General features: G+C 41.7%; 1 protein-coding gene across 1 annotated transcript in view; it reads left to right on the top strand.

The window, feature by feature from the left end:
- Positions 1-5499: 5499 nt before the first annotated feature.
- CPE (carboxypeptidase E) overlaps positions 5500-23252 on the top strand; it is a 60114-nt gene continuing 42361 nt past the window's right edge. Inside the window, exon 1 of the mRNA XM_054825030.1 lies at positions 5500-5860. Within this exon, the coding sequence (XP_054681005.1) occupies positions 5569-5860 (292 nt within the window). The 5' untranslated portion in view covers positions 5500-5568. The remainder of the gene's footprint in view (positions 5861-23252) is intronic.

The raw sequence follows: 23252 nt of genomic DNA, 5'->3' as shown, positions 1-23252 counted from the left end.
TGAAAAGTATAATAAATTGTTAAGATTAGGATTGTAAAATAATCAACTGCTTTTGGCTGCTGATGTGAAATACTAAATAATGAGTTTTATATTACACTACAGCAGAGCTTGCCAGAAAATAATAATGATTTATACTATATTTGTAGATTATATGACTTCCTTTATTTCCTCACTGAGTTTATAATAAATGACTGCTGAGTGTTTTAAGATAATTTTAAAGAAAAATGTGATATGTTTCTAGATTTTTTTACATTCTTTTTTTTGAAAAATGGTATTATTGAAACCTACATTATGGCTACAGAGAGTTATTGCTAACCACAGTGTCTGGTCCATCGCCTCCAAATCTCCATACCGTTACTGCTGCCTCTCTCTCTGCGTCAGTGCAGCCTCCTGGGAAGTCTCAGTCTTTGAAACCTGTAACTGGCAGGTCCAGGGAGAAGGCAACTTTTTGTCATCGATTCTTGCTACAATTTTCTATCTGTGAAGGTAATAAATGCAGCAGTCAAACCGCTTTTCAACTGTATTTTTCACCAGCTAACTGGATTATATTATGCCCTCTGCAGTAAGGTATTTCCTCTACTTCTTAAATCACTTCTATGGCTTGTCTCTGAATTTTTGATGTCTTGTTTCGGCTGTAGATAGCAGGACTGCATGTCCAGAACATTCTCTCTTGGTGGTATAATCACATCCTTCCTTCTTAACCATTGTCCTTCTGTCTAACCATTCAAAGATAAAATTAGATGTTCTGCAGCATTACGCTGGAAAATATAGTCGAGTTACCCATCTATTGTGATTTCTCGCTGCTTCTAGCAATACTGCTTGCCAGACTGTTAGGAGCGTGTTTTATATTTAAGTGCAATTTGCAATTTGCTGCTCTGAAATATTTAAATGTGCTCAACTTACCAAGTAATCTAACTCACATTGCAGAGCTGCTATATCCTTGTTATTCACCATGCTTTGTTATCCATAAATTTTAATCAGTTTTGATTCACATTTATGTAATCACTGAATAAATTAGCCCCCAGACTTGAAACACCAGTCGCTGTGGAAGACCAGAAGAATGCTCTTGCTAGATAATGACTCACCACTTCTAAAAAAACCCTGTCAGCCAGTTTTTGCAGACTCTGAAAGTGATCCTGCACGGTAGTTTCTCTGCATGCGTGTTTGGTGATGCAGCCATGGCATCTCTCAGAAACAGGCGCTGCAGTTCAGTGACCGGGACCCAGTACCACCCCAGGAGCGGTGATGACTCCTGCAAACTTGAAATAAGGGGCAGCAAGAAGCCACTACCCTTTGTGTAGGTATGCAGCGTGCAAGTGCAAACATCAGGTATGATTTGTATGAAAGTTAAGTTGCAGCCTGTAAAGAGGCTCTACACAGAATTGTTACATCTATAGGATGTTCACCACCCCAACAAGAGTGCAGTAAGCACTTAAATACCGGACTGGGTTGAGTTTCAGTAACATGGTTGAATCATTTAACAGGTGGAGACAATAAAAGATTCAGTCTTGCAATACGTAACTGGAAGGTGGTTTTATTTTCTTTCCCTCTCTGTAACCTCCTGCCTAAGTGCCTCGTCTGCATTTGGATTTTAAAAAATTCATTCTTTATTTATTTCTGTTTCCTTTGACCTGCCTTATGTTAAGCCTGTTCTCAAGGTACTGGGAAAGCCGTGACTTTCCATATCTCAACCCCATTTTGCAAGCATCCAAGAAATAGAGCCACTGAGTTCTGCAAGGCATTTTGGAGGTTGGCGATAGAAGCTTCTGTCTTGAAGACAAATCTTCAAGTGACCAGAGCTGCCAGGTATAGTATGTAATATAGTGTGTAAATATATATAGTAGTATATAGTATATAATCAGTATTCAGATAAGTTTTGTAAAAGGTTCCTACATCTCACAAGTTATCTCTACCTGCTTGCCTGGTAATTTGTCAACACTGAAATCAGCTGTTCTCTTATTAAAGTTGATTGGAACTATTCTATTCCTATCATTAATTTCTTAATTGAAACCCTTACCAGCTTTTCTGTGGTTTCACCTGGTCTTTTAGGACATAAATAGGTTGTAGCTGTTCTTTCTGAATAGTTGCACTGTGTTAATACCCTAATTAGTTTTTCAGAATTTTTCCAAGGCTTGAAAATGCGATACAGCTGAATATTAGCAGGCCAAAGATAGCCCTTTAGGGGGGCTTAAAGACCAGCTAGTGATTTGGTCTTGCTGATCTGAACGTGCTTCTCCCTTAGGCATTATGTTCAGCATCCTACTTGCTTATTTGTGCTTATTTGTTAGAAAACACTGTCTTCCTCATGCAGTATAGTGCACCTTCTCACTTCTTTCCAAATATAAACCAGAGAAGTTTACTGAGTATTTTCATGGTGTCATTTTTAACAATACTTTGCAATTAATTATGTATGTATCTGATCTCCATCATAGAGTGTTTTTAGGAATTCTGTTGTTCCTAATGTACTCTCATTGTTTCTAATGGACATAGCTTCAGGGTTCTCATTTTGGGTTAGGAAAGAAAATAGGTGCTTCAGCCTGCTTGTCTTGCCACGCAAATGAAAGTGCAGAATTACTCAAGTCTTGTAAGAACAGCTCTGTGAGTGTGAGGGTTTGGTTTTTATTTTTGTTTGGGTTGTTTTGGGAGTTATTTGATTTTGTTTTTTAAGATTTTTTTATGTACTTGCTGACGAGTCATGAATTGCTGAAATCAAATCAAAGGCAAATCAAAAGTATTTGAACATTTGAATCACATTCAGCAAATTGGCCAAAAGAATGGAATGATATGTAAATAAATATTAATATTTTATATATTTTTTATATATGTCTATAAATATGTATTTTTATAAATGTCAGTGAAGTTTTCTTCACTATTATCAAATTATTTAGGCAGCATCTGTTAGTGAAATGTGATCTATTTGGTGTCATAGACAGACATGAGAGAGAGGAAAACCAGATTTGAAATCTGCTGATCGGGACATTTTCTGTACAGGGTGCACTTGAGCTCTATTCCCTGCACTAATTAGTATTATTAGCTTACCAGGGCCATACCCAGGAGCCTGGTTATGCATATAGCCTTGGAATGCCCTTGGGGTTAGAGTATTCCTCTGAGACAAAGGTGAGTGCGAAACCGTTTTCCATATTACAAGGAAATTTGGCCTTTTCCTGTGATGCTAGTTGTCATCTCTGAACTATGGAAAATAGGAGGAGAGATTGGATACAAAGGAAGTCATCGTTTTATTCCTCCTGCTCTGCGAATGCTCCTAAGCTCCCTGAGAATCTAATCATTGTTTCTTAATCCATTATTAAAAAGAAATTAGCACGTGTGAACTCAAAATGAAATATTTGATAGTATGTAAACCGCCCTGTTTTTTACACAAGATGCATATGTACATGTGTGTTTATAACTACTCATTCTCTTAATTTTTTTTTAGGAGTGGGGGGTTAGCAAGTATGGAAATGAATGCAAATCCATTCAGATGTAGTTGTGAGACTAATTTTATGTAGTGGAATAATAATTCACTGCTTGAAGAGATGAAAAGAAATAGATGATTTCTGAGCCTACTTGTGTCTTTTAGTGACATTGTATTTGGGCAAATAAATTTGAAGGGAAGCCAATGAGAGCTGCTACACTGCACAAAGGTTTTTTGACTGATCAGAAAGTTCTCCCAGAAAATGATACTGTAAGTCTAAAATCACAGCATCAGCAGATTTGTTTACTTTGTGTAAAAGGTGCAAGGGAAAGCGATGAAGAAAACAAGGAATCTTTAGCCTGTGATGAATGTAGCCAACAAAACTGATAAAGAATGTGAATATTTTTAATGTTAGGTCATCTACCTTTATTTGCAGTTCATTTTGGAGTTCTGAGACCGTGGCACATATTGCACATAATTCTGAAGTGGTGTGAAGTCATAAACGAATTCATAATACAATTCCTGCTGTTTGGGAGAAGTCGGAGGGATGGCACTTTTGTGATCCTCAGTCTGAACAGTAGGAGAAAACAAGGTATCGGGGAGTCTCTGTACGCTCAATTCTTGCAAAATGCTTAGAGCAAGTTTGTATTTGCATTGTCACAACTCTAGAGCTAATGTGACGCCCAAAGTTTTCTAGCAGTAAGAACGGAGAGTTGAAGGCTCCAAGAAGTGCTCTGAAGGTGCCTTTGCACATGGTTGCATTCTTGTAACCCTGGAATGAAACTGAGCAGAGAAGCTTCTGAACCCAGTTGGCTTGGAAAGATGGTAAGGACCTTTGGTTCGTGCTATGAAGCAGCACATCAAATAATCCAGGAGTGACAGTCAGGACACTGAAACAAGTATAGGTGAATATAGACAAATAGATATTTATATATAGTAGTTGCTTCTTCAGGTCTGAGTTTCAGATGCTGGATGAGTTTCTGAGTTGGCGTATCACCGAATGTCAATGAAGATCTTTTAGAAGACATTGTTTCCATTATCTTCTTGGTTGGAACTAGACAACCCATAATTTAGGAAAACATCCACAAGATCACAAAGGATTATTAACAAATCTTGAAAATTGATTCGGTATAAATTGGTGATGGAAGGGGATGTTATACAGGCTCACTCTTTTAGACTAGAAGATCAGGGTAAAACGTATTAAATTATTGGGAACAAGATTCTATTTGTAGAAGGAGGAATTGGATGTGTGATTTTCAAACTTTTAAAAATTTTGAACCTCTCAAAATTTTCCAGTGAGGTTTTCATCCTTTAAAAATAATAATAAAAATAACTGATATGGAAGTTGCTCTTCAGCATTTAGCCTTTTGCTTTTATCAGTTGTCCTTTACAGGCTGTTTTGACATAGTCTGAACACCTATGCCTATACAAACAGGTTGAAAAAAACAGATGGCTTCAGAAGTCCTGTAGTATCTGTGGTCTAGAAGAAACTGTGATTTGTGAATACTTTGTGAGTGGTTCCTCACAAGAGCATAGCCACTGAACACAATGGGATGCGCTCTCCAAGTAAGCATTCTCAGTAAGTCTTACTTTACCCTTTGCTTTCTGTGATGCAGCAAAGGTACCTTATAGATGATGAGCAAGCTACCTTACAGGTGATTGTTTGCAGTTTTCCCCGTGAGACCGATCACATACATTTGTGGTGTTCTGCAGTGGTACCACCTGAATCTTTTATGGAGCGCTCTGTCTGTTCATGTGGGGTTTTGCCAGTGGGTTAACTCGGTGGGACTGCACGAATGCCGTGCAGGATAAAACTATTTCACCGAATAAAATAAAAAAGCAACGTATAAATCGTGCCCTGGGGTTCTTCCCAATGCTGTTCTCCACCTGGGCATCGAGATCAGCTGGTAACAACAGCTTCGGCGGCTTCCGCCCGCATCTTGCGGCTCCGCTACCGCGGGGCCGCGCACACACGGCCGCCCTCCGCGGGGAGCTCTCGCTCCTCCCGCCGGGGCCCGCGGAGACGGGCGGAGCGGCCGGTCCCTCCCCTCCCCTCCCCTCCTACCGCCTCCGCCCGCCCCCCGCTCCCTCCCTCAGTCCCTCCCGCCGGGGCAGGCGGTAGCTGCGCGGCCGCAGGCGGCGGGTAGCCGGGCGGGATGGCGGTGCGGGTGCTGCTGCGGGTGCTGCTGGCTCTCTGCGGGGTGCTCGCTGCCTGCCGGGCGGCGGAGCCGGCGGCGGGGGCCGGGGCCGCCAGCCGGCGGCGGCGGCTGAGCGCCGAGGAGGGCATCTCCTTCGAGTACCACCGGTACGCCGAGCTGCGGGAGGCGCTGGTGGCTGTCTGGCTGCAGTGCCCCGCCATCAGCAGGATCTACACGGTGGGGCGCAGCGCCGAGGGCCGGGAGCTGCTGGTCATCGAGGTCTCCGACCGCCCCGGCGAGCATGAGCCCGGTAAGGGGGGCGGCGGGCGGCCCCCGGCGGTGCCCGCACCTGGCGGCAGGTAGCGGGCGGAGAGGGGCTGCCGCATGGGGCCCGGGGTCCGGCGGCAGCGGGCAGACGCCGTCCCTAAAATATTCGGTCCGGTAGCGGCACCGGCTGTCAGCGATCGCCTGCGCTCGGCGCGGGGCGTCTTTGTGTGGCTGCCGGTGGACTTAGCGCCCTGTCACAGCGAGAAACGCGCTGGATTCCCCGTGCAGTCTCGGACGATGCAGCTGCGGTCGGGAGTGCAGGCGCTCCCATCTGCTCTGCAGGCAAGCACCTGGGGCAGAGGTGCTGAGAGGGAAGGCGTTGGCCTCCCCGTTCCCTGGCACCAACCGAGCTGTCGGGGAAAAGGCGTTAGGTATGAACGTGCCTGTGTGAGCCCTGTAACGTGGCCAGCCTGCCTGCGGAAAACCGTGTTACCGTGGCACGCTACGGGCGTTTGCAGAGATGTCTCAGGGTGTCTGTGGTTATGTGTGCCTGGGGTTTGAGATGCTTTCTATAAAATGGGATGTGATTGACGCTGGGCATTCGTTTTACGCCTACAAGCGTGCGTTTTTCATTCTTTCCAATTTCAGAATTGATAGTGTTACTTACGTCTGCATGTGAAAAGGCTCGTTCTTGAGAGATGCTCAGTACCTGGGGCCCAACCATAAGCCACCTGCAGTCATGTCTTCACATTTCCCTCAGCGGGCTACAGAACAGCTCTGGAAGTCTGGGATTTTTAGGTGGAGATGTGACTTCTGTGGGTCTCTGGGGATTTGGTCTACGCAATTAGTGCTTAACGTCCTGCTTTATGACCTGAATATAACCTTGCTTTGCATCCACAAGGGACTTAGGTTTTAATGACTGCATTAGGGCAACTGATAAAACTTAGAGGTTATAGGATATTGGACATGAGGAAGACGGAAGAGGAAGGCAGGGTAGCAAAGCATTGCCTTGAAATGAAAAATGTAGGAACTGCAGTGAAATTTGAAAAATCTCTTTGTGGTTTGTTGCTCTATTGCTATGAAGGGTGATCCTGAAAGTAAGAATTAATTTTTTTGCCACTATGTAATTTACACGCTAGAATGATATGCATGATATGATATTATTGTGACTTTGCGTTACTGTCAGGGGACACCGGCTACAGCTCATTTAGTTGGCAATTCTGTCAAGCCAGCTGAAGCAGGCACAAGAACAGCCTTCTGTGCAGCCTGAGATGGGGCCGTGGCTCTTCTAGAGCCACGCTCCTTCTCCTGTTGGCGTCAGTGACGTGAGAAAGGGTTTCTCATTGAGCCCAAACAAAAGAGAATCCAACTTGGTATCAATGAGCCATAAAAAAACACAGAAAAGAAGATTTCCTATGGATTGCATTCACGTATAGGCTACGGTGAACGTCAAGCATTTCCTAGAACGTGCTCGGTCCCTCACAAAGGGAGCCCTATAGACAAAAATGCTACATGTTGTGATGTCCAAATCATATGTCAGGGAATGTGATGAGTCCTGGCAATCTTTAGTGGTGGATGCTGAAAATGCTGGTTTTTTGCAAAGGATTAACCAGGGTTTGAACCAGAGCAAATTCATTGGTTTATTTAAATCGTCAGTCTCATTCTGTGAGGTACTGAGCATTTCTCAAAAAGTGGAGAGCTGCTGCAGCTTTTGCTATCTACAGCAGCACATGAGAGAAACTCAGAATCTTTTTAGGAAGGGCAATGATCCTGACCCCATGCCTAGTTATGGTTCTGCTCAATAATAGCAAAGGCACTGATAACATCCCTGCTGCTTTGTTCCAGAACCTAAGCACCAAAGGTTGTATTAGAGGTGTTTTCTTCTTAATAACATGCCCTTTCTTCTACTGTGTAGTAAAAGGTAGCACTGTTTATTTTTCTATGTGAGCTTTTTTTAAGCTGTGCAGTAAAAGAAGTGGAGCCTTGTACCAGCCTTGGCAGGGAATAGGAGGCTGATTCTGCAGCTCGTACCTGAGGGGGGATCCTCACTCACTATGACCATCCGCACTTGCTTCCCGGGGCAACAACAGGAATAAGGATACTTTGTGTGATTAAAGCTTGCAGGGTCAGGACCTGATTTATCACCATATACACAAACACACACATACACATAGTTATTTTTTCCTTTTTCACGACAGGCCAAGAAGTTGTTATTCCTGAACATAAGCTGTTCCTCCGAGATATCCTGTCACAGCATTTATTTTAAAATATATATAAGCATAAACAAAATATATGCTGTGGCTAATATGTTTACAGTTTGTAGAGAGCTCATGCTTCTAGAAGCCTGGTGAGTATGCAGGGATGGTACCTGAATTGTCTAGTAAGCTGCTGTGAAAACAAAAAAAATGTTTCTGTTCACTTAGTGAGCAGGTTGATGACAAAATAAATCAGGAAAGTGTCAGCAGAGCATCAATAAAGACTTTTTGTAATGAGTAAAGAGGCTTTGTACTGAGTAAATCAAATACTGCACGTACATGCATACATTGCATAATCACACATATTGCATGGCTGTGCAGCGTTGTGTGAATGCATTTCATCACATATAAGCATATAAATCAACGTTAATTTTAGAGTATCAGCTATTTTTGAAAATAAATTTGTAATATATGTGCAATATTTGAAAAAAAAAAAATGCATGAGAGAAATAGGAAAATTTTAGAAAACGTGCTTTAGACTTCCGAAGCAACTAGAACAAATCCTTAGTGAATGAAGCAACTGGAATGAATTGTTAAGGGCTCATCTTTTGCTGGGGTACATACACATTATGAGTTGGGTTTTTTTGTTTGGTTGGTTTGTTGTTTGGGTTTTTTTTAAAGATTTGATATTGTGTTGGAAACCAGAATGAGCCAGTCTGGTTTCTTGTATAAGCATACAAAGTGTCTTGGCAAATCTTGGAAAGCCGGATTAGTCACTTGGAAGATGAACACGGCCTTCACTGCGCTCTTCCCAGGCACGTGCTAAATGCCAGGAGCGTGAGACTGCCTAAAGTTTCTGGTCTTCTCTAAAGCTCTGCCTTCTCTGCAAACCTGAACACCCCGCTACCTGTGCTTCCCTCGTGGTTCATGCCAAAATTTTGCGGTTTTGTGGTTTTTGTGGCAGCAGTGTCTTTAGGGTGATACTGCACCCGTATGGGAGATTAGAGCTTGCAATCGCTGGTGGAAAAGAAGCCCTTGAGTAAGGACAAGCAAAACCTCTTGAGTAAGGAGAAGCAAAACCTTCAAGTTCAAGATATTTGAACTTTAACAAAGAGTTTTATATTGAGGCACCTGTTCTGGGCAGATAACCCCACTTTGAGTCGGTGGGGACTAGATGGTTAAGGCAGAAGAAGACTTGAATGAGACTGTATCAGTGGTTGGGTGTAGAAGGTGTTAGAGGAACCTGGACTGGAAGTGATCAAAATGTTTTGGAGGAGCTTTGATTACATGAGAAAATACAATTTTGTCCCTGTGTTTGTGAAAATATTGGCAAAGTTGACAGAAGATGGCGGATGGCAAGGTGAGCTAAAGGGAAGAGAAAGACATTGTGGGATGTTGATGATGCACCAAGGGAAAACAGAGGACAGTTGATAGTAAAGCACAGATTATTTCTGGGACAAATGACACAATATTTTGCCTTAATTCTGGTGCAGGAGAATACCGACTACACCTGAGAGAGGAAATAGACTCTTGCTTTGGGTATCTGATGTTCTGTTGAGCAAACACCAAATGAATGCTGATCTCTTGAGGCTTTTTTTTATTATTATAACTCAACTCATTTTCAGCATAACTTTGTATTCTTTAATAGCAATGAAATACATTTAGAACTGATTAATGCCAAAAGCAGTTCCTCCATCGTTAATGTTCAGCCACTTGTTTAGGCATGCTGCCATTTCTGACTCATTTCTACCATTGATTTTGATAGTGCAAGATTACTCCCCTCCATTACTACTTCACCCTGAATGTGAAAATGAAACATTCTGACACTTTTGAGATTTCTAGATTTGTTTTCTCTGTTTGCATGAAAAAAATGCAGATAAAAATTTCTCTCAACTCCTACTTTTTTAAAAATAAATTACTAAGATTTTCTGTAGTGGTTATTTTTCAGTGTTTAGTTTTGTGAAGAAATCCTCAAAGTGAGGCTTATTAATTGACTGGTTACAGATACAGGCTCTGAAAATTACTTTTGCATCAAGTGGAGGGGAGAGGGGATGGATGAAAATACAGATTTTGTGACAACAAAATGATGTGCAAATTAATGACATTTTCATCAAATTATTCACGCTGGAGAAAAGGAAACAAATCCTGAAAATATCAGAATAATGGCGTTTTTGAAACAAAATATTTAATGTTTTTTTCACAGCAGCATTTAATTTGTAAGTTTTTTTCAATGTCAATGATTTTATTGTTTATCCTTCTCCCCACAAGCATCTTTAAAAATACTCCAAATAGAAGGAAAATACTGATTTGTAGTTGGGTGAGACATCTGATTTTCTAGAAAATGACATACTTTGGACTTTCCAGTTTTGAACAACAACAAAACATTGTGAGCCAGTGAAGCAGGCCTCGGGTGAGGCAGGAGCACAGTTGTGACTCGGAGCGTTTGCAGGACCCGGCGGGTGTGACTTCAGTCGATTTTACGAGGTGCAACTCAGCTACATTAATCCTTGGACCTGTCACTTTATCAAAGACCCCACTTGGCACGGTGAGGAAATGGGTTGGGTGGGACAGTGCTGGCACTGAGCCTAAATAAGCTGCTTGGCTTCCAAAATTACTTACTACCCTGGAGCTCCTGTACTGCCCCTGCCTCCCCCCGGCCCCGCAAAAGGCGCCCATCCTTAGGCTCTCAGTTTCTCATACTCCAGCCCTGCATCGCAGGATCAACGTAAGTGCTTGAGCCGTTTCCTCCTGCAAAAACATAATTAAAGGGTGTCTAAAAGAGAAATGAAAATCATGCCTCTACTGTATATTAATGAATGGGGAAATCCAAGATCTGTCTGCTAATACAGAAACCCTGCCTATGGCACCAGCCACCTGAGCTAATACTTGCTGTGACAAGAAATTGTGATAAGTAAACTCGACAAATTCACAGGAAATAAACCTGTTGCTCGTAATGTTTGCATTTCACTGTTGCGCGAAAGCCCATTTTTAAATGGTTTTTATATGGTTGCAATTTCAGTGACTCTGCAGCCTTTCCAGAGAACCGTGAGCAAGTGCAGCTCTTTGAGAAACAGCAGTAGCAAGAAGAAACGAATGCGTAGGAGGCTGCCGTGATTTCAGCCCGGCGTGGGCAGGAATCTGCTGTGCCGCCTTGGCGCGGCAGCCCAGGATGGGGGAGACCCCTGGATACCACCTGTGGGCATCGTGGGCTGCCCCGCTTCAGGTGGGCGAATGCAACGCTCGGGTCAGCGGCAGGGTGTTTTAGCAGTGGTGACATTAGAAAGCACGCAGCTTGTCTCTTGGTTACGGTGATGTCATCAGATGCAGCCGTTCTAATTTTATCACTTACAATTAATTGCGCTTGATTTTGTAAAGCTTCTTTTCCTTGCGCTTGGAATTTGCAAGTAAAAACCTTGTGAGCTCTTTGATGGGCCCTGTTAATATTTCCCAATTTTGCAGAGCTTTAATACAAATTGTATATGACAAGGCCTTGTTATTAAATCTAGATATTGGAGGGCAAACCTAATTTTTGCATGCTTGAGGTTTAAGCAAACGGCATTTTTTATCAATGGCCGCTTGTTTAGCGTTCCCTTTCTGAAGGGAGATGTTGAAGTATACGGGGCTGGTCGCTGCTAAACGTGAGTGCACCAAGTTCATGTTCATCCAGCTGCGTTGCATAAAGGTAGGGGCCGTAAATGGGTGGATATAAGCAAAACAGTTTGTGTCAGGAGGACAGGAGATGCTGTGCTGCCCACATTATGCTGTCACATTTTTCTGTCAGCTGTGATTCAGCTTCCCTCCTTCTCTCAGGGCTTACATTTGCAATCCTCTTTAAAGGTGAGCTGCTCTTCGGGCAGCAGGGTAACGAGGCACCCGCAGTGCCAAACCGAGAGCATGAGCAGGGCAGCTGCTGCTGGCTCTGCAGGGCTGTATAAAATAAAGTGCAGAATAAACCATGGTCGAACCTGTTATTCACATAGCCTTCTGCATTTGGATTTTTCCTTTGTGCATCAGGGAACAGATTTTTCTTTCGGAGCTTGTGACGTTCTGGCTTTCCCATCAAACGCCGCAGGGGACGCGCTACCAAGTCGCCTTCTGGGAGCGCAAATCTGGGGCTGGTCGTACCTCGCTCGTTCTGCGTAAGACTGAGAGGTTGTAATTAACTTTCCAGCAAAATCCCTTCTGGGCTGTAGTGCTGCTTAAGGTAGTCCCCCTGGAGTCTCCCAGCCAGGATTTGGCCTGGAGTAGTCTCTGGCAGCACGATTTTAATGCTGCCTGCGTTCAGAGTGGGATGCCCAGTGTCCTTCACAGATTCTGTAGGTTGCACGGGTCTCGAGAGGGCTGTAGGATTTGCTGGCAATAAGATGGCTGGCTGTGCGTGCTGACCGACTTTCTTAAAAGCATCCGTTTTATTTTTAAGAGCCTTGAATAACTTCATATTTTTTTAGAATGTGCTTAGTAATGCTCAGTTTTTTTGAAAACAGATTTTTTTTCCTTAATATTTTCTTTCTTAAATAAATAATATTTCTGAATTCATCCTACCTTCCTATCTCAGTTTTAATTTTCGGCTAAAAACAGAAGTGTAGAAATCCAAGAGAAAAATGTGCTTATAAAACTGGTGAAACTCAAGGAGGTCTAGGCACGTTTATAGATCACATTCACAGCTAGTTGTTAATGCCATTCACGTTCCCATTGAAGTCAATGGAAATTCACAGTAAGTGTGGTTAGGCAGCTGTGCTAGGCAGCCTCTGCAGTGTTTCCTAAAGATAAAATACCCTTACTCCAAATTGCTTCACTGACTGAGGTATTTAAAGACTTTCCATTTTGTTAGATCATTTAAAAAAGGGTTAAGAGAGGCTGTGCGCTACCTGCGAAAACGCTGTAGATCCCAGCTACTGCATCTCAGAAGTTTCTCTTTTATTTACTGGACTAACACAAAGGGCAAACAAGCCGTAGTAAAAAAAGGCTGTAATTGTTAGGAATAAACATGATTCTACAGAAGACAGTTTTATTTTTTCAGGCTTAAAATTAGTCTGAGTATGCAGAGCATGCAGAGTTTGTCGGTCTGACCCAGGCTGGTTTTGACAGTCCCACTCCTTTTGAAAGAGTCGATTAATTTCTTTTAAAGAGAAGAGTTGTCATCACCTCCCACATCTGCAGAATGCCTTAACAGTTTCCAACAAAAACAGGAGGTGAGCCTGTTTTGTTGTTGATTGGGATTAAAAGGATGTTTTATTATGGTGACATTAACATGAACTCCAGAGAATTAATGAGAAGTGTATAAAGCACAGTAATTTCCTGAGATTTCGGGAAACGTTTTGTTAGAGGCAGTAAATTGTAACATGTGATCTATCAAAAAATGACTTTGCTATTGTATTAATTCTTAATTTAGTTTATTCAGGAGAAACTGTTTATTTTTCTATAATTTAGTGGTCAATATCTCAAGTCTTTACACAGGGGGTTAAAATGCCAAGACAGGTCTTCCTATTTCATAATAAATACAAATGTTTGATTGTAGCAATGGAATTGCTACTAGGCTCAGCCAATAATTTAGTATTGAAACTAATTTAGAATTAATTCTGTGTTCATTCTACCTAATTTTTGTTTTCAAATGTGGTACATGATTTAGAAGCCTACATTCTATAATCTGTCTTTGCTGATTCGCAGGTAGACCTCTTGGTTGGGCTGCAGTGCCCTCTGAAAATGTCTGTTTTCTCTATTGACTATACGAAGAGTTGACATTGGGCAGGCTTCTAATTTAGGAACATGTGCCAGAGCTTATGGTTAAGACCTGGTGAATCCCAGCCTTCGTGTGTCACCATCTAAAGTACCTTGTTGTGCTTTGTATGCTTGCTTTGTGAAACATACTATTTATGAACCCTATCTGATCTTTTCTTAGCAGATTAATTTTTATTGTTAAGTCTTCATACCTGTTTAATTCATGTTCCTCCTGAAAAAAAAGTCATATGTCACGTCTTTTCTTTTTTTGGTCTACATTTTCACAAATCAAAAGCCAGGGTTCCGTGAATTCAGTGGCGTCAGAATGTTATGCTGGAAGCTTACTTTCTGGTATGCTGAGGCTAAATGGAGACACCAAGGGCCTTTGTAGTTAAAAGGTTGGAAAAGAAAATCCTTATCAGTAAAATGGTAGCAGGGTAGGGAGGTTTGATTTGCAGTGTGACACGAATTTGAGCTCTTCTGGCTGCCATAGATCTGCACGTGTTATCTCAGCTGGTGCTGTGCGGGGAGTGGGTGAAGAGCTCTGCAGAACAACAGTGCTGGAGAAAGCCGCTTGACTCGCTGGGGTTTGGGATTTTGGAATCAGAGTTCTGCCATATTATGAAGAAACGATGGTATGTAGCATGACATGTTAGCTGCCCTGTGGCAGTGAAGTTGTCACCTCCATTACTCCTTTCGGGTGCACTGCTGGGGATGAGGACGCTAGACTAAAAGTGCGGTCTTGGTCCATAGTGCCCTTCCTTTTGGAGTGGAGGTTTCTTGCAGTGTGCTAACGCTGTGCTAACACTGTGCCGGCTGAATCACCACCGGCCACGTCTTCCGGTGACATCAGCAGGTAACAGGGTGATTGTCAGAGGACTGTGGGGTTTGGTTCAATATGAAGGCATGTGTTAGAAATGTGTCTATGTAGCTACAATGGCCAGGTAAGAGAGAACCTTGAATCATAAACATGACAGTTCAAAGGCAGTAAAGATTTGTTTTTAATGAATTCTTTTTCCAAAGTGAGACATTTATAACTGTATAAGCTAGCAGCTGCTTCCTGGTAGTTGTTCATATTGAATTATGAGCAAAACCTGACATCCTTGTTTACTCACAAATGAAGTCCGGTGGAGCAAGCTGAGATAGTCATTCTTTCTATGGAGCTGTTCATGACTGTGGAGTGTGAGCCGCCTGATTTACGACCAAAGATACTGCTGTGGCTGCAGAGGCTGCCTACAGCGAGAACGGCCATCGTATGCCATTTTTGGATACTTATCCTTAGGTACGGAACTGCCTTAAAGCCCACTGCAAAGAATTGTTTGATCAGGTGGGACATCTGACTGGCCAAGGTTTAACGAGCTGTTTCCTTGGCAAAGACATCCTTGCTAGTATACCAGTCTAACGATCTGGTAAATTTTTTTGGTGTATAGAAAGCATGACCCTAACATTTGCCATAGTAGTTCTCCAAACAAAAGAGAAATCATGCAGTACTTTGCTACGAGAAATACAACTAATAGTTGAAAGACACAAAGAAAGTGAAAGCGCAATGAGTCATTTCAAAGATCAAAACTTTCTGCCAAGTTGTGCTTCCTATACCATCGCATTAGAGACAACTAGGTAACAGGCATGTGAATTACTGCATGTTTTTCCGCTGACCTGCAAGACGTCATTTTAAGTCCTTTTATTTTTGTCCCTCAAAATTAAAGGGAGCCCACTGTGTGACTGTCCTTCAGTTACATTACTGTCCTTCAGTGTTACGAACGGCTTATTTCTTGCACATTTGTCATTAAAAATTGACCTGTTTTCCTACGGTAAACTGAAGGTTTTGTGGTTTTGGTTGGCTCTTTATTTTGGCTTATTGCACAGGAGCACAGTTCTAGAACTAAAAGCAAAATTGAGGTGAGTCTAAGAGCGAAATATACACTTTTTCCACATGCAAATATCGTTACTTCAAAGGGACCTTTATGACTCCCCATGTCAGACCTTCACTTGACAAAGGCGTGCTTTAATTTCTCCTCCCATCCAGCTGCTGAACATCCACAAATCAAACTGAAGTCAGTGGGAGCTGTACGTCTGAATCTTCATTATAAGCAGGAGGCTTATAAATCCTAATGTTCAAGCCAATTTGTGTGTGTGCCCTTGAGAAAGAAGGCTAAATATGATTTTGGTTCTGCAATAGCCTGCACTTAAGGAATGAATGATCAAAGTTTATGCCTTTCTGAATGAAATGTCTTCTTTCTTTTTGGTGACATCAGTACATGGTGGGATGGAGAGAGGAAAAAAGCTGTGGGGTTGGGATCTGGGCTGTCGCGTGTTTAAACATTGTCATTGTAGGAAGTTGTTTCACAGAGAGGAAAAGTGGTTTTGTGATAACAGATATCTGACTTCTTTCCTGGCTCTGCCGTGTATTTTTTTGACTTTTCAGATAAGAACACCCTCTCCCTGTGCCTCAGGATCTCATCTACGTGCCTAGGTTCTCATCCTCCATGCCGCCGGTTGGCGTGTGGCTATGCCATGTACCCACTATATATATGCACTTGATAGATGGCATGTGGTTCAGCATTTGATCCGCCTTTAAGATGCGGTTCCTACTGCTTCCTGTCAGATTTTTCCTAGTAGCAAATAGCCCCCATATTTGTGCTGACTCAGCTACGCTAACGGACATATGGTGAGGAGGAGTCAGAGTTTCTCTCCCTGTTTACCCGCTGCAGATATAAATTTGTTTGTTTGTTTGTTTAACAATCTGCCTTGATAGCAGAGGAGAGTGAAGAAGTTAACAATTCTCCCTTTTCTTCCAGTGCTGGTAGGTAGAGTCACAACAGACACATCTATACGTGCATGGCTTCCATGTGTTACAGTTAGGGGAGCAAATCCGTAGTGGAAATAAATAGTACAAGTCTTCAGTGGAAATCTTATAGTACAAATCTTTAGAGGAAAAGTCCATAAATAAACAGAAACAGAGGAGCATCTGTTCCTTGATACTCCATGGAGCAGCTGATAAAAATAAATACTGTATTATAACGGTAGCCGATACAAAGTGAAAAAGTACCTGACAGGGGAAGACCCCCTGAAAACAGAAGTTTAAGGGCCAACAATCTCATCTGACTTGAAAATTGAAGAATTGTCTGAAATAGATGTTGCCATGGAGACAGAGAGGATTAGCAGCCTGAGACTGATTTCATTGGTCTGCTGGTAGCACAAGTTGCTTGTTTGAGTAGCATTAATATGTTGTCTCATGCTGCTTTATATGCTGAGACCATCTGGCATTAGTGGTATTTAAAGGTGCAGTTCTGTTATGGAAAGAGTTGGCCAACATGGTTTGATTTATGCTTGTAAGACAAGTTAAGACAGTTAAGAGGTCTTTGAAAAGCTGCCTCATGGACTAAAAATATTCTGAACAGTCACAGCCCATACAGAGATGAAGGGGGGCTTTGGGAAGCAGCAAGGGGAAATTCAGAAGTTTGTTTTATACTCAGCCAGCGCTCATTTAAAGTATTCACTGCACAAACATGCACTTTTGCATGTTTCTTCAGGTGTGTATGTAAGGGCAACCATGTTTTTCTTTTCAAAAATAAGCCTTGTCGCTGTACACTGTGGAGCTGCTTGGTAACTACAGCTCCGCCACCTTGAACAAGCATGACATCATATTGCTCATCATATGGCGTATCAAGGAAAAGTATGTTGTGGAGTAAAATGAACAAAATAAGGTCTAACCAAACAGAGCCCCTCTAGATTACTTCAGACTCCATGCTTTCAAGAAGAAATCTGTTTAAGTTTTCTTTTAGTTTACTATTGAAAAATTAGTTTGTAGCAGAGTATTTGATAAACAAGGCAATTTGTAGAGACTAAGATAAATCTTGTCTTTGATCTATTTATAGCTGTGAGTCTTCATCTGCTTTCCTTAATACCACTCTGGAGTGGGAGTTATCTGCCAAAGCAGCTTATATGACAGTGCTGACATTCCTCAGAAGCTTGTAAATTTTCACTATTTTTTTCCTTTGAGAATTATTATCACAATACTTAATTATTCTCTAGAGTTTTTCCCCAGAGATGGATGGCTAAAGAGTGACGAAATAGCCAGAGAATGTTCCTGTCCGAGCTTAGGAGTTCCAGTGTGGAGGTCTGTCTGTGGGCTGAGCATCATAGGAAAAGTGGCTGGAGGGAAAACTAGTTGGAGGCTTTGTTCTCCTGGACAGACTTAAAACCAAACTGAATTTGAAGTTAAATCTTGATAATAAACACTATGAAAGCATAGGAATGGAAGCATTTTTACATTCTCGAGTTACTGATGTTCTGAGGTTACTGATGAAAAGCATTCGTAATGGTGTCTTGCAGCTGTGTAGCCCTTGTCCACAGATATTGAGGTGAGATTCATTGGATAGTGGTGGTGTCCTGTGTAGTAAAATAATAAAATGAAACGAGGACCTGGGATCTATTTCACAAATTTTTAGGTTTTAAGCTTTTATTGTAGAGCTCTGACTTTGATGCCAAAATAAATTCTTAGTATAACTTCACTTCAAATGCAAGAACCAAGAAATACATAGCTGTGCATGCCCTAACTCCTTTAAATAGCTTTAGAATGATTATATTTGATGCTTAATGTTTTTACAGCTTAGTTCTGTTTTAAGTCTGCTGGAGTGAATATGGGACATGTGAAGAAAGCCAAATAACTTATCTTTCAAGCTTCAGTTCCTTGTTTGCAAGTCAGTTCCCTCCTGTTTGGTGGTTGGTTTTTGTTTTGGTGCTGGCAGTTGTTGGTTTTTGTTTTTGGTTTTTTTTTTTTTTCTTTTTTAAGCCAGTTATCCAGCTCTCTCTGAGACAAAGCTTGGGTGCAGTTTTGGGGAGCCTTTCACCCCAAGACCTGCCTTGCGGTGGTGCGGACAGGACGGCCACAGGACTGCTCGTGATGTTATCCCTGAGCCGTCTGCAGTGTTACCTCGTCATGTCTCACAGCATCGCGTACATCTAGCTACTCTCACAACACGCCCAGGGTATGCCACGCGCTCTCGCGGCGTTGCGCTGTTAAAATCAGCCTGAGAGGCTGCGATGCAGCCCTCACATGGTTGCAGGCACTTTGACCGAGACAAACTCACGAGGAATTACATTTTAAAAACACCCTGTGAGGCCCATCGTAGCCTCGTCCAGCCACGGGGGTGATGAGAAGGGACTAGCCCTGAGCAAGCGAGGGCGTAGGCCACCCGCCCGCTTGGCGCGAGGGGTCTCCTGGGTGCCCACGGAAGTGTAGGCATAGCCCGAATTGTTGGTTTTCAGTTTTATAATCAGAAGTTACGGTTTCTTGAAAATGATTTGTACTTAAAATCTTAATTTCTGAGCTGTCTATTTTGGCCAGGTGCTACTTCATTCCTTTGCAGTATTTGGTTTGTTTCAGTTCTCCAGATACTGAAATTTGACGTATCAGTATTTATAGTCTGGGAATTAACTCCCCACCACCACCACCCCATTCCATTAATATCCAAGCATGCAATGCCACTTCCGTTCTTGCTGCGCTTCCATAGCACTTAAACGAGCCTGCTGCAGCTGATTAAACTGTTCACGGATTGTTTCAGCGTGAGGAAAGGTGATCGAATTGAGAAACAGTAACACCTGGAACAGTGGTTGGGCTACTTAACGTTATACTGAGTTTCGAAGCCTGGTGACTTGGATTGTCTGAAATTGAAATAGTTGCAACTACATTTTCTTGCCTGGAGTGTCCAATGCAATTCTTCAAATTTATTGTTAATGTGAAGTGGAATGAACATAGATGAATTTATTATATATTTTGTGATCTATTTTACTGGTAGCCCTAAAAACTGATGATAGAGAAATGTGCTTTTGAAATAACCAGCCATAAATGGCTAATGACAAATTCTTCTCACAATACCATTACAATAGATCTGTAAAACGAATGCATCTATTTTAACAATACATTTTCTATATTCAGTGGGTTAATTAATATAATTCCATATTATGGGAGCAATTTCCGAAACCTGTAGCTGGAAACAGCTGAATCATCGGAAGGTGAAATGTCCCCTGAACAAAGATCCAATAAAAGGCTCCGACAATGCTCTGTTTAGATGTAAACAGAGCTGCGGTTAGAGTTATGCTTCCTAAGCTGTGTCCCAGCTAGACTGCACCTCCCAGTGATCCCGCTCAAATCGCTACATAAGGTCACTCTGAAATGTTCAGGCATTACTCTAAGACTTGAAAAAGACCTAGTGCCCATCTACACCTCTGACTTTCTCTGCAGCTTTGAGAAGGCTGTTTGTTCTGCCTGAGCCTCAGTTTACCCTCTGGGACCTGGAGCAGTAGTGCTTGCACGGCTCGGGGCAACCTGTGAGAGGGAATCCTTTGCCCAACCACCACAGGAACCGGAGATACTGGTTAGTGCAGTCCAATCCGTTTTTCATTTTTTCTTTCCTAGGAACTGAAAGGATTAGGATAATCTAAAAAAAAAAAAAAATATGAATTTGAAATGGCCAGAGGAGGTGTAGTCTCCTGTTGCAGGTCCTGCTTAAGGGTTCTTTAGTGTCCTCTCCAATGACTAGTGGTATTGTCTTCTGCTCCTATTCATCCGCTATGTAAGTACTGGCTAGCACAGAGCACGGTGTCTCTTATTCACTTTGCAGCAAAATTTACTTTAAATTGCTTTAAATATGTATCGCGGATCTCATGTTTTTTCCCAGAATAAAGTAGATTAGTGTGAGGCAAGACCTTGAGCATCATTCTACTAACCAGACTTAGGAAGAGCGCTGTATTCTGCAAAGGACAGATGAGCATCTGGAGCTGAACAACTTACAATTTGTACATTGCTGGTGCCCGTCATTTGGGAGCACTTCCCAGACTACGTCTATTAAAATGAATTGCACGGACATTGAGTTAGATAGACCTTGCCCTATTGCTGGTACAAAAAAATGTAAGTAGAAACCTTTATGAGCTCCGAGTTCTAATTTAAACTCACTGTGTTCTGGCAAGCTGTGAATGGCATATTTTTTTTTTTTTTTTATATAGTGATTATTTAAAACATTTTTCTCTTTCCTTTCTTCCTCCTCTTTTTTTTTTTTCAATTTTTTTTTTAAATCACTGCAGTGATTATTTTTTTAAAATCACTGCAGTTGTCTTTAAAACAACCTCAGAAATACAGGAAAGGTGACATAGAGGAGAGGAAACAGAAGAGACTAAAGAAAATGTGGTTTTGCTGTAGACTTTCAGTTTTCTCCAGCCTTAAGGCTGCATTATAGTGTGTATCAAGATTGTACTATCTAGAAGGAAGCTATAGGTGTAATTTACAACAAGAACATGGCACGTTAGTCAGCAATCTGTTTTTAACATTGCGGTTTAGAGCAGAACTTGCCCTTTCTGTAGGAGGATCTCCAGCAGAATCTCGGGAAAACTGAAGCAGCTGCGGCTGTAAAAGGAAATGCACGTTAAAAACGCCAGGGAGAAACCACAGGCAGGGATCCTCCTCTGCCATTTATACCTCTGTCATTAAATGTCCCTTTCGAAGCTTTGAATGGAGATAGAAATCACATTTACATTTAGAAACATGAAGGGAATAGACAAATAATGACGTCAGTGGTTCAGCTGATGATGAGATGATTGCTGCAGCCTGTAATGAACTGGGATCTGCCATTGCAGTTAGTGTCTGAAGAGAAACCTCTGGGCATAAGAGCATGGCAGTACGAGGGGAAGTAAGTGTACAAGGTCTTACCTAGTGTATTGAGTGGAAGCAAGCAAACAAAATATTGTGATAATTTCACCACTGATATTTTTACAGAAAACTGCTGATTTGGTTATTGAGGTTTTCATGTGCAGAATCAACAGGAATGTGGATCAAATTGCTTTAGGTGAGGGATAGGTTGATTTCAATGCAGTCATCCTGCTTTTCTATCACTTTCCCTTTGGTTGCCCTTGGGTTACTCTCTGTTGTTTAAAAAAACATTTAAATTAATGCAGCATAATTTCTCTTTGTGTTTACTTGGCAAATTGGGTAGCACATGTTTAATTTTTGAAGCAGTTTATCAGAAGTGCACTAAGTGCATTTCAAGAAGTATATGTCAAGAGTTATTTCTTCCAGCTTTCCCATTAACTGGTTTACAGTGATGAATGCATCTTCCAGGAAAGCAGTCAAAATTAAATAGCGTGAAAATCTATATGGATGTCAGTTCTGCACGCAATGAAGCCCACCGAAGCTTTGCTAGTGGCATCAAGGCATCCAGGGTTTAATGTATTACCTACGCTGTTAAGTACTATGGAAGTGAGACGAGAGGGTGGGCTATATGTGCCTTCACAAGCCATTATTAAGAATGTGAAATAACTTATAATAGGTTAAGATCATACGTGATTGCATGTGCATATTTATGTGTACCTTTTATATCAAAAATCCTCCAGAAGATCCTTGTAGAAAGGGAAAATCAAATCTCTCAACCATTGGCTGTGTAGAGGATCAGTTTCTTGAGAGCTGTAGCAGAAGTTTATCGATGTGGAAGTGAAGGTGCACAAATCACTGGGGTAATGGGTGAGCTGATCTTCAAAGTTCGTTGAATACTCAAGAGGAGAAAGTAAATTTAAAGATTGAAAAAATTTACACTAGTCCTTATCTTAGATAGGATTCCACACTAAAAACTAGATCCTTGGTAAACTTTCCAGCCCTTCATATTCATGCTACGATTACCTTTTCATAAAGGGATGACGTGAAAATGTGAAAAGAAGCATGATAATTGTTCTATTTTAACAGTGTTAAAATAGCACTGATGGCATTCATCGGCCACGGCAGTGAAGTCTCATGAGGACTTCTGCATTATTACGGGCTGGGCAGGCCAAGAAGCAGCCAGTGGTTTTGAGATTTTGTTAATTCTTCTGTTCGATAGGTGAATGAATCCCAGGTCATCTGAAGATAATATACAGATACAAATTAACTCACAATTGTGCTTGAACTTGTGTTGTAAGTAGTTTTATATTGTTAACAGTGTGCACAGTTTAACAACACGTACAGTACGTGAAGCCCATGCTCTTCCCTTGTTTCTAGTCAGGAGTGTACCTGATTTGTGATGTTCTGCCTTTCCTGATGTTATTAGCAAAGCTGTAGTGGTCTTCAGTGTGTGCAAAATTGATATTCAGATTGATTTCCTTTCCTGTTTGCTTGGCTATTCCTAGTAGCAATTATAATTTCAGACTACTTCAAAAACCAGTCTGTCTTACTAAGCTCTATGGAGAATTAAAAAAAAAACCCAAATAAAAGCCCAAACAAACAAACAAACATCAAAACCAAACAAGCAAGAAGCCCTTTCCAAAGCTACTTTTTATTTTCAAAGCCTTACCAAACAAAAATATATTTTTTGGACTTTGAAATGTCAAAAATCACAAGTCTTGTTTCTTTTATTTGCATTACTTGATTTCCTGGATTGGTCAAGACTCTATACTGGGAGTGGTCATAATTCTCCAGTGGCAAGGTTTCACCTTGAAGAAAGAGATATTCCCCATGCCCCTCCCCCCCCAATATAGTTTGGGTAAATAAGGTCTAAT

Source organism: Grus americana, chromosome 4, assembly GCF_028858705.1.
Source record: "Grus americana isolate bGruAme1 chromosome 4, bGruAme1.mat, whole genome shotgun sequence".
Lineage (NCBI taxonomy): Eukaryota > Metazoa > Chordata > Aves > Gruiformes > Gruidae > Grus > Grus americana.
This window is presented reverse-complemented; position numbering and strand designations above follow the sequence as displayed.